General features: G+C 39.7%; 1 protein-coding gene across 2 annotated transcripts in view; it reads left to right on the top strand.

Moving 5' to 3' along the window:
* Positions 1 to 16211, top strand: part of LOC140276570 (probable flavin-containing monoamine oxidase A) — a 40326-nt gene that overhangs the window by 11616 nt on the left and 12499 nt on the right. For both annotated transcript variants that reach the window (XM_072371308.1, XM_072371309.1), the window contains exons 8-10: positions 5794 to 5894; positions 11278 to 11436; positions 15467 to 15553. In XM_072371308.1, coding sequence (XP_072227409.1) covers positions 5794 to 5894; positions 11278 to 11436; positions 15467 to 15553 — 347 coding nt within the window. The remainder of the gene's footprint in view (positions 1 to 5793; positions 5895 to 11277; positions 11437 to 15466; positions 15554 to 16211) is intronic.

The raw sequence follows: 16211 nt of genomic DNA, 5'->3' as shown, positions 1-16211 counted from the left end.
CCAGAGCCTTGTTTACACTTGTGAGTAACAGGTAAGCAGTGCATTAGCACTGACTTGCCGACTGACACTGTGCGAGACAGAATTCTGGGTCAGCGTATGCTGTGCTCTCAGGGAAACTAATGGAGCTCAAGGGTTGCGAAGATAATTAATAGTGCGATTCTTACTTTAAACAGTGGAAAAAGAATTCAGGCTTTCACTGTGCATTTTGCCTCTCTCATGATGAGCAATATAGCAAGTGCTGAAGGGCAGATAAATGTAGTAAATGTGGTTTAGTAAAGCTTCGTTGACCATTAAAAACATGTTGAAAAAAGACTGGACAGCTCTTGACTTTAGAGCCAATGCCAGTGCTTCCGTTTGAGGTCAATGGTGAAATTAATATTTGATGATTAAGATTAAGAATGGAGTGGTTAAGAATAGTTGTCTGAAACTGAGACAATCAAAGGGCCTATAGTCATCAGTGATTGAAAAATAAGAAAAAAACGAGTTTTCAAAAGCACCTAAATAGACACTGACACAATTACAAGGAGAATAGAATACCTTTTTCACTGTAATGGCATGCAGTTGGCCCTTGAGTTAGATATGTCATGCTGTCCCATTGTTAAATGTGTTATTTAAAAGGTTCAGAAGTTTCAGCTCATCTATTCAGCCAAACAAGTACTTACCCAACCATTTAATTTCACACAAAATCTCCGTAAAAAGATATCCGTACAGATCGAAGATCATGTTTATTTCGCTGGATATCCATCCATCCATTTTTTTTGGGACATTTATCCCGTTCAGTGTTGTGTGGGATAATTTATGGCCTGGTGGGAGCTCATCCCACCAACAAGTCCTCCAATCAAACGGTCCTGAAAGGTCTTTTGTCATTGCTCATCATCACTGCTGTAGCCAGCAGGAGGGAAACACAGTTCACATGAGCGTTTCCACCTCAGAGCAGAGGCCATTCTCCAGTCTTTTTCTTTTTCTTTAATCAGCCCAAAATCCTTTTAAGGAGGAGCAGGTGGATGGTCCAATTATACCCAGGGGTTTCACCCACGGGGGGTGAGTTTGACAAATGTTTTTTAACATTAAGTTAAGAACACAACAGCAAGTCACAAAAGCATTTTTCTTATTTCCTGGTTGGGTTTAGGCAGTAACCTAACCAAGTGTGGTTAGGTTGACAAGTCAAAACAACTCAGCCAGGGTTAGAAAACAATCATGATTAAAATATAAAATTCATCCGATACAGTTAAAGTACATTGTTTTTACAACCCCATCATCACCTTAATGGATGCCATTTCTACATTTCACAGGCATTTGCTCTCTTAACCACTAGGTGTCGCATTAATGCATTAGTCTTAATTATAAGTTGTGTTTGCCTTGTACAAATGACCCATGTGGTTGTTTATGACAGGAGGCAGGATACGCCTGAATAGTCAAGTTAGTGGGAAAAAGCCTCCACAGGCAAAACATTTACAGTTATCTGTGATCGTACCGGCACACCACTTTGGAGAGGTTTTATGTAATTTCTGCATAGAAAACTGGTTTCCTCCCATTCCCTTTGTGCTGGGTTATGGTCCGAATCTGTTACTGGAAAACATAAACTTAATTCTCTCTCACCGTTCTCCAATAGAATGACTTTTGTGCTGAAATTTGTTGTCTTGCTGCATGACTGCATCACTTTCTTTTGAGACGTTGAAATAAAACAAGAGAATGTAAGGATTGAGGCTCTTTAATCCTTTTAACAACCATTATAAAAAACAATCTGCAAATAGCAGTGACATAAAAGAGAAAAAATAGCAAATTGAAACTCTGGATCAGCTCTTAATATTTGACTTGGATTTATAAATATGTTTGTTGGCATTTTGTTCGACGGGGACCTGGAAGCTAAAAGCTTGGTAACACAAGCGGGCAATATTCTGGGTTTTAAGGAACAGAAAGATCTTTCAGATAAGATGGAATTTAGATATTTATGGCTATGAATTTTATCAGAGTGATTTTGAAATCTATTCAGAATTTTACAGGGAGCCAGTGTGGAGAGGAAAACGCAGGAGAAATGTGATCTCTCTCTCTCTCTCTCTCTCTCTCTCGGCGGTGCCAGTCAGACCTCTGGCAGCAGCATTTTGGATCAGCCGAAGCGTTTTATGGGGCTTATTTGGGCATCCTGCTGAAATGGTATTACAGTACTCCAGCCGTGATGTGATGAGTGCTTGGATCAGTTTTTCAGGTTCATTTTAGGACAGGATGCGACCTATTTTCATCATGTCTTGCAAATGAATGAAAGTCCTACTTATGCATTTGACATGAGAACTAAAAGCCAAATCCTCGTTTAAAAGGAAAAAGGACTCCAAGATTCCTCACAGTAGAACTGGAAGCCAAAGTGATACTATCCAGTGGAGCTGAATGACTGACTGGAGACTCTTCTCCTTAATCACTTCATAGATAAAAAATGACCTTTTGAACACGTTTTACGTGTTTAAAGCCATTTTTCTAAGTTCATCTTTCTTTGGGTGATGGCGCTCGACAACTTTCTCCATTTGGACACGTTTTTTCAGATGATTTGGCATTCTTTGTCAGTCTGACGAGCATAATGGTGTTCCTTGTCCAAAAGTCTGCAAAGACTTTTCTCAAACTTTCTCGCACCGCCACAAGTGTTTGTGGATAACAAACACACAGCTGCTTCTGTTAGCAACCCAAACTGTTTGATCAGATTCTGGCAGCATCCATGTTACACACATCACATGACTTGTCTCCAACATACAGTTCTTTGCTCCCCAAAGCATTTTGCAAAGCTTTTGCGACTGGCATGCCTTCATCAGTTAAAATAGATAGAATTTGGGCACATGATGGAAACTTCACAGTGGGTATCCTTAGAGTTAGAACGTGTTGACAAATGCAAACAGCTCCGTTTCTGTCACGGTTTTCGAGTTCTGTCATTAAAACTAGGATTCATTGAAAGAGATAAATTATCCCAAGATCCTCCTCTTCTGGAACTGACCTTATTAAGACAAGACACAAACTCCCTAATGGGAAACGACCAGAACAGATCTAGCTCTGATAGGCGACGGTAGTGTTTTTCATGTGCAGTCAGAGCACATCACTTTTGTTTATTCCACCAGAAACATTTAATCAGCTGTCTGATTCATAACATACTAAAGCCCATATGGTTGAATTCATTTGTAAACCTCCTCTAAGCCAAAAAGGTCATCTTCCTCGTTTTTTGTTGAGAGCAGCAACAGATATTATTAGGTAATGTTGGACAGTGTGTGTAGAGAATTGAAGGGCGTTTGCTTAAGCTACACAGCCTTCAATTTCAATAAGTGTCGAGGAGCTGCATAGCTAATCCAATAAAGGCTCTGTGATGTAAGGTGCTCGTAGACACAGACTCTTGTCTTTAACATTTGAATTAAATAGTTGATGAAGAGTACTGCTTGTTTCTAATGGTTTGTGATAGCTTTTTCTTTTCTTTAAAATGGTATCTATTTGTCATTATTACCTGCTTCTGTAGATTTGGCCCTTGGTATGGATGCGTGCTCAGAATTGTGATCTGAAGGTTCAGGTTTTGATTAAATGGCTGATTCACAGGAGTCGTAGAAGATGGGGGCTTCTACATGGAGAACTATCTCGGGCACACACATTAAAAACACAAATTCTGGGCATGTCATTACTTCCTCCTTTTCTCCGCAACAGTCCCATGGCAGGCACTGCTCTGTTGGTTTTTCAGCATGAAAGAGATGATTCTAATTTCACAGCATTCACAGGCACAGCTATAAACTAAAGGCTGTAGCTATTTCCATACTTTTTTAAGTTGTTTTTTTTTGTAAATTACCATTCGGAAGCTGCAACTATGAATCATCATCTCTTTGATGTTACATCTTGATTCAAGTGGCTTTTTCGTGTTTCACTCTCCTCGTCTTTCTGACAGTCAAAGACCCTCAAAGTGTGTGATGCTAAAGGTTTCGAGTGAGACATTAATGGAAATTTTCTAGCCCCTCTCTGAGACCTTGCTGAGATTTGACTTGGATGTCAACGACAGGGGATATTGAGCAAGGAGGGTCAAGGTTTTCCAGTGGTGCCTTCGCCAAAACGGGGGGTGGGGGGTTGAATTGAGAAAATAATAAAAACAGACACGGAAATGATGAACAAGCACTCTGAGGGAGAATAAGTTAGCGTTAACTGGTAGGAACTAGCATCTGTGCAGACACATGCACTTGAAATTGCAGCTGTTTTGCAAAGATGAGCTTTGGAAGGAAAACACTTCAGAAAACAGCAGGTGATTTGGATCGGGTCAGCATGCTCACTGACTTCAGTCATACTGAATACTTGCACTCCTCACTTAATAACTGTCTGCTTCTCCCCTGTTTCTGCTCTCATGCTGTTTTAAAACAATTCCTAATGAAAGTGCTCATATTCCTATTTGATCAAGTAAATGGGTACAAAGTCTTTAAACCCAATAATAAATCAGAGTTTTGATGTGAGCATCTCCTTCTTGGTCAATTACTGTTCAAGAGAAAGTCATTTTTACCATCATCTGTTGCTAACTTACAGCACTGGAGTGCTTAACGCTGTCTCTTGCGGATCAAAAAAGGAAGTATATCTTTATGTAGAGAAAGACCTTTAGTGGTATTGGTGTGACTGGAGGAATAGCTTAATTTTGGTAGCGTTGATTGCATTAAGTTGCGCACCAGGGGCAGACATACAAAAACTAACCATTCACCAGTGTCCTATGGAATCCTCGATGGTCAAACTTCCTCTGTAGCTTAGCTCTTGTTCAGGGTCTGACTCGATGTCACGCTCTGTTCGGCAACCTTTCTTTCTCCCTCGCTTCATGCAGCAGGTGCCATGGTAGAGGGCGGCTGTTGGTCTCAAGAGAGGCACTATGTCAGATTTGTGTCTTTAATCTTTTGCTATTAGGTTGCATGAGCTGTCATCCCACTGGAGCTGATTATTTATGTCTCGATGATATGACTGTGATGTTGATTTGTGAGGAAGTTCCACAAAAGTTACAAAGCCCATTTGTGCACTTTTGTGCACAAAAGCATATGATGCAAGAATACATCTTATTTAGTCAACAGCTGCCTGTAAAATAATGAAATAGAAGGCAATTCTTACCATCAGCTGATAATACTTGTAGGATTAAGGATATGGCACCACTTGACAGGTCTTATGTCAAGGATGCAATGTTGCTATTTGAATATCGAGGGGACCGTGTCAAATTAGTTTGGTGCTACTTATCATGTCACTGTTTTTCACTTTTACTGCTTCGGGGTCATGAATTCTGTTTAGCATTAAGGACATTATTTTGAGGTTGCTGACAGGCCCTTGACAGTTTCAAAATTACGTTTCACATCTTCTGCTGCTTCATTTGTTAAAAGCCTGGCTTTTGGCCAGATGTTGCTTCATCTGCCAGAGGTATAGAAACAGTATGGCTTTTCCTCATGCGTGACATACAGTACACTACCTCAATAAGATACCGAGGAAGGCACTTAACTGCTCTCAAATCACTGAGATGGAGCTTTTACTGAAGTTAGTGCTATGATTAGTTCTCTGGAGCCAGGCAACAGGCAGAGTAGCTTTAGCTCAAGGGGATTTATTCACAAAACCATTAATGTCATCCTGATCAATAGAGGGATTAGCTCAAGTGTGGCTATCCTTCTTCAATTTTTTTCTCTTTTATATTCTGTCTCTCAAATAAAGTTTAGGTTTGCCTCACATGTTATGGTGGTGTATATATTGCACCACATACACACACACGCACACACACACACAAATGCTCATGTTGAAATTGGTGCTCTGCTGTTGTTTTCCCACCAGCAAAGATCCACTACCAGCCAGCCCTGCCCAGCATGAGGGAATACCTCACTCAGAACATGCCAGTGGGCCATATGATTAAATTCATTATTACCTACCAGACGGTGAGTAGCACAAGATAATTCATTGGACTCAAATGTGATTAAAGTTATGAAGAAAGTTTCATTTGATGGAATACATTTGTCAACAGTTTAGTTTTGAACCCAAATAATGATTCACAGAAAACTAATACATGAATTACCCTACACTTAACCTGCTGGATAGCTTTCCTTTACAGTTAAACTGAGCCTTTATTGACCTTTAACATTTAACCCTAATAGTCACCTTCCCTGTAGTTGAATCCTGTTTGATACTGAGCTTGAAAATGACTTTAGCACAGTTGCGACGGGTGTGAACACAGACACCTGTACCAGTTCGATATGATCTAAAATAGTGGAAAGTGTCACATTAGACTGGTGCTTGCATATTGCAGATAGATATGTGAGTCCCACAGGTCTCCTGTGTGGTGCTAGGGTTGGTTTTCATTAACAATCCCACATTATGCAGAAATGTGGTGACATGGCTCCCCTGGAGTTAAATCATCAGTACTCACAGGACAGGTTTTTACAGCAGTGGCAGTGACTTATAACAAATAAATGGCTCGACAAACATTTATAGATCTCAATAGTTTGCACAACAGGGCTTTGAGCACATGCTGTTTGATTTGTTTCATCTTCATTTTGCACTTTACAACCGCACAGTTAATTAACAAAATGCTTGTGCACCTTGTAACTAGAATGAATTTGTCAAGTGTAATGAAAGCAGTATCATTAGTGCTCATGCAAACATTTATTCGATCTGTGTCTTGGTGGCTTGGCAAGATGCATTTAGATTCTGATAAACACATTAAATATTGTTCCCTGATTGGGGATAAGGTTTATTTGATACTCTCATCTCCCTGCTGTGTTTCTGCATGGAGTCAGCAGTCAGCATACTTTTTTACTAATTACATTTTTGTGATGCAGCCCAGTGGGCAGGCCCCTCTTGACTTAGATAGATGGGTAGAAAGGTAAAGTGTAGTGCATAGAAATACAAGCAGAAATTACAGATAAAGATGACTTTATGACACAAACTGGCAGCTGATTCTCTGGTTAAATAGAATCAAGACTGACAAAAGCTTGAATATCGATTAAAACAGGCGCAGAAGCTCCCCGGTGGCCTGATGGTCGGGGCACAGACAACACGATGGCAGTTCGAAACAAAGCTGCGAGGTGATTGTTGTGTGTCATACCCTTGTCGCTCCACGTCTCCTGTCAGTCTCCACTGCCTGTCAAATAACAGGCAAAATGCCTAAAAAGGGTTTGTTTTGTTTGTTTTTTTAAGAGAAAAAGAAAAAGCAGTGCAGAATCCTGTGGGTGTGGATCCATATTTAGCCTTGCTTCAGATGCTGCCTCACCAGTGTTGTCTGCTGTTGTGTGGTTTCGTATGAAATATGGCAGTAGATGTGCGTTACTGCACTAATGTAAACTTTAAAGAGCTCTCGGATGTCTTAAGAATTCCCAAAACAAGCTTATCTTACCCCTGAAACACTATCTCAGCTTTTAGTCAGCTCAGTCCTTTCTAAACATTTGAGACATGCAATTTTTATGAGAGAAAAATAAAGCAATTTGCTTTTTTTTTCCAACCAAGCTAAAGATAATTAGTGCTGCTGTGGCTGTTTCTGTACACTGATCAGCAGTAAGATCGGATTTTAGCCAGTTCCAATAAATAATATACATCATCTTATAAATGTGCCCTTGACACAATCCATGGTGTCAGTATTTTAGATGAAGTAGGACAGTGTCCATGATCAATGCTAACTTATTAAGAAATGTGATGGAGTAGAGCAAGATCTACTAATTTGCATGCTTCTCACCTTGGCCTGTGTCCTTGAGATGTACTTTCAAGACCTGAAAAAAAAGCCATTGTTTGAAAATACAGACATGGCATTGAATGTGAGCCCCTTTACACTAGAGAGTGAGCCAAGGCCGTAACCATGGAGTCAGCATTGGAGGGGACCAAATCTCTCTCTTTATATATCTATATAGATATCTATATAGATATATAAAGATATAATGTTATGTATATGGTAATTTTGTCCTTGGAGTGAGCCAAATAGTTTAACACTGGTGTGAAAGCTTATATCTGCTGTAGACCTTTCATAATCACAAGCCTTTTCTTGATATATTATTGTAAAATGTGCTGGTTTCTAAGGATAAAGGGTTGTACAAAACTATATGAACTTCAGATGCTCCTTTGCGTGTAATAGATATTGAAACACTATTACTTAAGTTTTACCCTGGAAAATGAACAAATTCCAAGTGCTACACAGTTAGATATGAATAAGCAAGACAAGTCAGAATCTGCAAGACTGCAGCATCCTTTGTTTAGTTATGAAACCTGAGATCCAGATGGGACTGGTTTCTCAAACCAAATTTTCACAAGACTATACAGGATAAAACATTAATTAGTCATTAATTGCTGTATGATTGTAGAGTTTATCAAGCCCTTGTTTTTGACTATGAATACAGCAGAAATATAGTCTTCAAAGAAATATTCATGTTTCGATAGAATTGCCGTCAAGAAGCTGAATCCGTTGTGGTATTTTAGGATCGTTGGTGTTAAACTTATTTTGGTCACCCTTTTCCACGAGGTATTTGAAAAAAAGCATTGCTGTTTTCACCGCGAACAGCTTGAAAGGAAGTGCTGAAAGAATTTCCAGCTGCCCTTTTATAAAGGGCATCAGGAACCATCAGCTACCCTCACTGATGGGAGAGAAAGAGAGTTTACTGCGTAACACTTCTGTTTTACTTCCTAACAGAAACATTTCAGTGAGTGGTTAAGAACTTATCTCACATGAAAACCCATGACTAGAAGAAATCAGACTCTTTGATAACAGATTGCTGGAGAATTCTTTTTCAGAGTACTGCTGAGCAGCCCCCTGAAATTCTCTGGATTTTGCATTTTCAGCATGAATAGTTGAGTCTGCACTCTTGCTTTGGATTATCTCCACATTGGGGGACAATTTTCGATGCACCAGCTTGTCCCTCTCAAGATCTGAGTCCTTGGATCACCCTTAGGCTGGCAATTGCATCTGTCTCTCCCATTACCTTTAACAACACTCCCCAGTGGTAGGTTATTTGCTGGGGCAACACCTATGTGCATAGCCGCTATGACATCACCCCAAAAGGTTTTGAACTACCATTTTAAAGCCTCTAGTTTGTAATGGATGTTGCCATGTAGGGTTTTTTGGAGACAGACGTGATAAGTGATGACATTTGACAAAGAAAAGATGGCACATTAAACATCTGTTAGGTTTTAGCCACGGTACACACCAGTCCATCAAAGTGACCACACACTAAGCAGAAAGTTTCTTTGTGCACGGGCATGCTGGAGACAGAAATATTAGACACGAGCATAGCAGATTTGGTGTTTTACTTAAAGGTGAGCAAGTGACAACAAAGGAGAGGAGGTAGAGTAAAGTCACATGACCCACATACATGAGTTCACTTCCTAGATTTCGTTCACTCACAGTTTATGTTCGGTTTCAGTCGCTGATTGGAAAGATCACAAATGGTTAGGCTGAGGAAACTAAATACCTCAGTCAGCTTCTTACTTTAGGAAAGATATTAGTTGAGTCCAGCGCTTTTGATGCTCATGTAGGAATGAAGACATTAGATCTGTTGCATTACTGGCTTATCCAACCTTTTTAAAGTATTTGCATTCAGACGTTTGAATATAAGTCATATTTACTTACAACACTAAAAAGGGGAAAAGCCTGGGTGCACATACATTTGCCATTCAAGCAAGATTAACATAACATAACATCAAATGCCTTTACAGAGTCAGACATCTTACAACAGCATGAAATATGGCCAAAACAACTCATTAACGTGTCATGTAGGATGTAGTTGTGTAGCCATATGTGCATAACAAAGACGCATCTTCGCTCACATTCAAACAGAGCCTGAAGTCATGCAAAGCTACAAATTTTTAATGGAAGAAATTTTTGTTTATGAAATAAAAATGCTTGAACAAAAGAACTCAAAGTGCCATTTGATGTGGAAACAAAGCAATGCACTGCGCAAAGGCCACTGTTGGTGGTTTATTTAAGGCAGTTACTATTACATGAGGTTGCCAGCAGGCTACACATTACATGTGCAAGAGAGCCAAATTCTTATTTGCTGCTTACAGGGCAGTTGCTCTCCTCTGTATTGAAATCTGTATTTGTGTTAAAGCACCCCTCCTTGCCAAACCAGAGAACGACTGCCTGTTTCTCTTCCATGACTTATTCAAGCCATTCAGCTAGCATGCATCATAACTCACACCACACCCATCCATGTGGGTCCTTAGCACATGATATTTCGCCTCAGATTAAAACCACAATATGTGTGTCAGGTGTTTTCAAAGGACCTGAAATGTTTGATTGGCTGAAAACCCACACACTTGCAAAGCGAATACATTACCAGCTTATGGGAGGTAATAGGCCCTTAAGGGAAATATGTCGTACGGGCAAACTGTTGAATGAGTGATTAAAAACGCTCGATTGAGCTTTGAAGCAATTCAATTCGTCAGAAGGCTGGGCAAGAGTACTTAGCCAAGCAGTAAACATCACACGGACACCAGTCTCAAAGATGTCATGGCTGCATAGACGTAGTGTTGCGGGGGATTAGAGCCTCTCCCAGATGTCATCAGCTAAGAAAAAAAAGAAAAAACTCCTTCTCCGGTGACACAATTTTAAGACACTGTTGTCTTAACACTGTGTTCATGTCATTTGTGTTTGGTGTTGAACTTTGTTACATAGCTGGAATTCTTAGGGTTTCTTCTATGGCAGGAACCTGATCGGAGACCGACTCAACTGAGTTATTGAGATGCAAATATGAATAATGTTTGACAAGATTAAATGTGTTGGTCCAAAGTGCAGATAGGTAAAAAATAAATAAAAATAACTGAAGGAAGAGAACATGTAAATCTCCAGGTGAAAGTTTGCATTAAAGTTGAAAATGAAAATATTTACTGACCAGGCTGGGTGTCCCTTGTAACTGTCGGTGAGTAATCCCCCACATAAGTTGGCAGTGCAGAGTGGCTTGAAAAAGTTAAGTGATGGCTGATTTGAAGAAAAAAACCTGAGAAATGCTCCTCATCCAGGCTCTGGGTTGTTGACTCCAGTTGTGACGAAAAAAGCACTCAGTGAAAACAAAGTCTTCCTGATGCAAAAACAAAGAAAAGTACAAGTTAACACAAAAGCTCTTCACTGACCACAAGACCAAATCAGTTTGGCCAAACTAGACCGCATGAGAGCAGACAAACTGGCACCAACTGGATAACAGACCCAGGCTTAAGAGCAGGTGCATCAATAATCGGCAGCTCCAGGAGCCACGCCTGTGGAAGCCAGGAACAGGAGGAAAACCAAGAGGTAAAAAAACAACAGATCCTGATAGGAATGTTAATGTTCCATTCTTTTTGCAGGCTTTTTGGAAGGAGAAGGGCTTTTCGGGAGAAGTAGTGACAGGATCCTCAGCTGAATGCCCATTCTGTGTTACCTTCGACGCCACCAGCCATCAGGGTAACGCTGCTCTTGTAGGCTTCATTTCCGCTGAGCAGGCCTCTCACTGGTGTACTAAAGAGGTAATGGAAATATCTTAGTTTTCCAGCCTTTTTTTGACCCTGTCAAAAACCTTTTTGTGATGTGTCGCTGCAGTCAAATCAAATATGAGATCATATTTTTACAATAAATTGTAAGGTGTCTCACATGTTCTGCACATGCTCTTTTAAAAGTAGAATATTGGTTTATGAGACTCGTAAATCATTGCGCTCTGATCTTAATTTAATGAAATGAATAAAAAACATCTCAAACTTTTTGGAATTGGAGTTGTAAAGTCATGATGCAAATCAATGGGAAATTAGCAAAATAATGTCCATTTTTATTCCATTCAATCTAAAAGTTGATTGCCAAATAAAGGTTTAAATTTTGGCACATTTCAAAGTAGACAGCTATTCCTTCATGTTCTTGGAAACAGTGTGTTTGGATGATGTCATGAGTACTAGGTAAATTAAGTCTTCAAACATTTCCCATGAGCACAGATATCTGGATAAGCTGCAGCTGAATTCTATCGTTATCGAGTCTTTCATTTGATTCTTTTGCATGTTTAAGGTTAAGCCTCTTTTCCATTATGTGTGCAGACAAAGGCTGAATAATTTGCATTGTCAAAATGATGTTTCTTGAGAGCAGCATTAAGAAAATTGCATTTGCGATCGAGGGGGGCTGCTGCCAGCTCACAATGATTAAGAAAATTATTGGACATAACAGCATTTTTAAGCTGTCCAAAAGAGAAGCAGTGCATGAGTTGTGGTTTTCTTTTTGTCTTTTTTACCACAGTTTGGAGTCGACAGTTTTGCCTGGAAATTCTAGGAAGTGTTATAATTCACTTCCTGTTATTATTCCATGCAGCTTTGATGTTGGTTGTGTATGTTTAAAGTCCATCATGCCTGTGGTTACATTTGCCTTTTAATAAAATCTACCAGTGATTACAGCTGTAAACCTTTCACACTTTTTGCACACGCTGCCTTCAGAGATCCTTTGATTTACTCATTTTTTTCCTCTTTTGCTTTTGTATTGACACGTCAGTTTAGTCCTTGTGCTTTCAATTCTTGAAAAATTAGGTAAACATAAGTAAAAAAAATAATAATAATAAGAAAAAGTTAAATGAGTAGCTGAAATCCAGCACTGTCCCTGGTGTTGTTTGACATTTTAGTCATTATCTTGACCTGCTACGAAGCTCTGGCGTAGCTGTCACCCTGCAGGGCCGTGCAGCACAGCGTGCTAAATAATTAACCACAACTTTCTGCTCCACTTCTACACAGAAGAAAAGCGTGGCAGCATGTGATGTGAGTGGACATAAAGGTTACAGTCATGCACAGTGTAGGCCATTAAAACATAATGCTGCTGTTAATATTCCATATGATTTTCCATTTTTATATTCTCATGTACTTTCTTGGATTCCCTTTTTGGGATTGCAGTCTTTGCATTGCTGAAATTAATCTGACATAAAAATGTTTAAAGCCTATTAGCTTTTTAACTTCACCCAAATCCACAGATATTTGCATTTCAGAGGCTTTTAGCTCCAGCTCAAAAGAGAGCACAGCTAAAGCAGCATGTAGATAAAGAATCTAAGATCATTTTACAACATCTGTCAACATGTTTTATGGTGATCTATCTCTTTTTTTGGGATCCCCAGGCCTCAGACCACTGCTCTTACATACTCAACAACAACAAGCAGTTATTCAGATTGACTGCTGCCTCTTGTGTCTGTCCTGGATTTATTTCTAGAATATGTATATATTTTTCTGAAATGTTCTGTTCCTTCTGCTCAGCCCCCCTTAATGCAAGTATTATCACCCTCGCTGGCTGAATGATGTATCATATTATCACTGAAAGAAAAGCAAATTCTATGACTTGAGATCTAGCTTTGTCATCAATAATGATACCAAGAACCTCAGGTTTTTTAAGATGAAATATAAATTGATCAGATGGCACTGAGAAACATTTCATCAAGGCAATCAGTCTTTGCCAATACCCATTTTTGATGGAGAACTGAACCAATCTATGCCCCCTTCAAAGCCACCGGGCTCTTTTCAAATACCATGTTTGAGCTTACGACTGCGGCCGCCCTAGATTCGTAATTCCCTTGTTCTGTGAGGTAAAACAGGCTTTTGCAAAGGACCTTGGTGGCTCTGGGAAGAGCAATATAACCACACATGCATTAGCGTCCTTGCTTTTCAAAAGTCAAGCCAAACTTTTAAATTGGGCCTTGTAGATCTAAAATGAGACTTCAAACTGGATTGCTCATTTATGTCATGGTGTCAAGTTTTAGCTAGCAGTTTTGACTCTTCATTGTTTTATTCAGAACATTTCCTCTGTGTATAATTTCTTATGTTCTTGTTTTTGTCTTGTTCTCACTCTTGTAATTGTCTTATTTTGTTTCCACCTGTCTCATTGTTGAGTATTTGGTCTTGTCAGTCCATCTTCTCCTTCCCAGTGAGCCTAAGTCAGTGTTTCTCAATTCCGGTCCTCATGACCCACTGCCCTGCATGTTTTCAATGTTTCCCTCCTCCACCACACCTGATTCAAATGAATGGCTGCTTATCAGGCCACTACAGAGCTTGATGACGAGCTGATCATTTGAATCAGGTGTGGTGGAGGAGGGAAACTTCAAAAACATGCAGGGCAGTGGGTCATGAGGACCGGAATTGAGAAACACTGGCCTAAGTACATACGAATGTGTGCTTTTAAAAAGGAGGTTTTTCCTGCCTCCCAATGCGTGACCAACACAAATGGTCGTGCTGTGTATCAAACGTTTTTTGACAAGTCAGGCTTGTAACTGTACATTTATGTGGAAATGTTAAATGTCCTGTTAGCAAGGTTAGCATCAATGGCAGTTATCTTTTCTGAGTGATGTGGAATGCTAAGATAAAATAGCTGAAAGTTTACATGGCTGACTTCACACAACTTATCCAAACTGACAGCGAACCGAAGCCCCCTGTAGAAAGGTCTGCAGTTGAACTCTTTTCATGTTTTTGGCACTGTTCGAGAAGTTTTATCCAGCCGTGATTAGTACGAAGTAATTTAGATAAAACTCTGTGTGTGTGTTTGATAGAAATCAAATATCTGTAGAACAAGCAGAACATGAAGTTGAATGATGGATTTCTTTCAGCTGTTTACCCCCCACCAAAGCCCGCAAAAAGCTGGATATAATAGCTAAGCGGTATTGTTTTGACAGGCCTTGTAGGCTCTGCTGTGAAGCTAGCCCTAATGGAATCTGAGTTTTACTACCTACAGTAAAGACTGTTCCACATTCTGCCGGTGATTTTATTGGCAGTATTTAATGTTAGGCAGTCCAGCTCTGAGGAACAGATACAGCTACGTGTCCCTTAAGTGTGCTGCAGGATGACCAAAAGCTAAAAACTTTGACCACCCTGACCTAGTCAGGTGCTTTTTCTGGGTCGTCAAAAACAAGGGGGTAAAATGCTCTGAAGGAGGATTTGGCTTCTGAGATTAACATCCACCCCTCTCCCAACCACTGTTGTCAGATTTTGCAAGAGAGACAAGCAACAATAAGTGCTTTCTTTGTACAGTATTTCAATAAAAGGATTGTAAGAGAAGCTGACCAATGCAGGATCCACAGAGGATATGGTAGGGGGCTTTCTTCTTCAGAGCCACTGGTTGAAATGAGTGAATTAGCCATATAACAGTGGCTCTGAAGTCCATCCTCCAATGTTGTTTACAGCGAATATACCGTTTTTTCTGTCGTTTTGACCTTATCTATATGTTTCTTTGACAACCAATCCAGCAATTGTTTTTTAACCAAAAAGTCCACAGCCAGACCAAAAACTACATAATCTATTTTAGTGAACTATTGAATCCCTCCATAAGATGCAAATGTGAATGAGTAGGAACTTGGGAGTTATTGTTTTCAGTCTTTTCAGTCGTTGTGTATTTTGTTCCTGTTCATTTACTCATCAGAATCCCATTCAGACATTAATACCTTGATATGCATTCATGATTCAGCAGTGTGCTTCTGAAGTCTTCAGTGGTGAATTTTGAATATAGGTGCATTGAAGATACTAAGTTTAGACTTCTTTTTCACTCTGTTTGCAGGTTGGAGAAAGAAGAGAAGCCGTGCTTTCCAGTCTGGTCAAATATCTTGGTCCTGAGGCTGCATCTTTCATCCATTATGAGGAGAAAGTAAGTACTTCAGTGGCAGAAGTGTTTCTACTTCCATGTCTTTGTTGGAAAAACTAAAAGAAAGTAAATTATTTGAACGATCACAGCAGGGTTCGGCATAAATAGAGTAAAAACCAGGAACCCCTCAACTGAAACAACTAAATACGTTGTTTTTATTTGTACCCCTAAATAAGACATAATTGCAACTAATCTAATCTAATCTGTGACCCCATACAAGTAGGAGGAGGGAAATACGAGCACATGTCTTTCTCAAATGATTCTTCAAGAAGAAGGAGAGGAGGTGGGCGGTGCAATTACACTCAATGCACCTTCAACCTCGGGAAGCGTGCACAAGACCACCATATGTCAACTGTGTCCTCACTTTTGGTTTACATTTAGTCTATATAACATGGCAGTCCTTTACTAAACACTTTGGCCACTTCCTAGTTGGGTTTTCGACAATAGCCCGAGTTGGTTAGGGTTAGGAAACAATAAGCATAATTATTATTATGTACCCATATTATAATTAAAACAAATCCACAAAAAAACTTCCCTTCAGGCTGATACAGAGTTCCTCCTTTTTTCTCGGTTATGGAAAAAAACAGCGTTCACGTCTGTCACATCTGAGCAGAATTACTTTAAAGGAAGCACGAAGCGATGGTTGTTAAGATGTGCAGCA

The sequence above is a fragment of the Leuresthes tenuis genome, unplaced genomic scaffold (assembly GCF_036924035.1).
Source record: "Leuresthes tenuis unplaced genomic scaffold, fLeuTen1.0.hap1 SCAF_19, whole genome shotgun sequence".
Lineage (NCBI taxonomy): Eukaryota > Metazoa > Chordata > Actinopteri > Atheriniformes > Atherinopsidae > Leuresthes > Leuresthes tenuis.
Note: the sequence above shows the minus strand (reverse complement) of the source record. Positions and strands in the feature narration are given on the sequence as shown.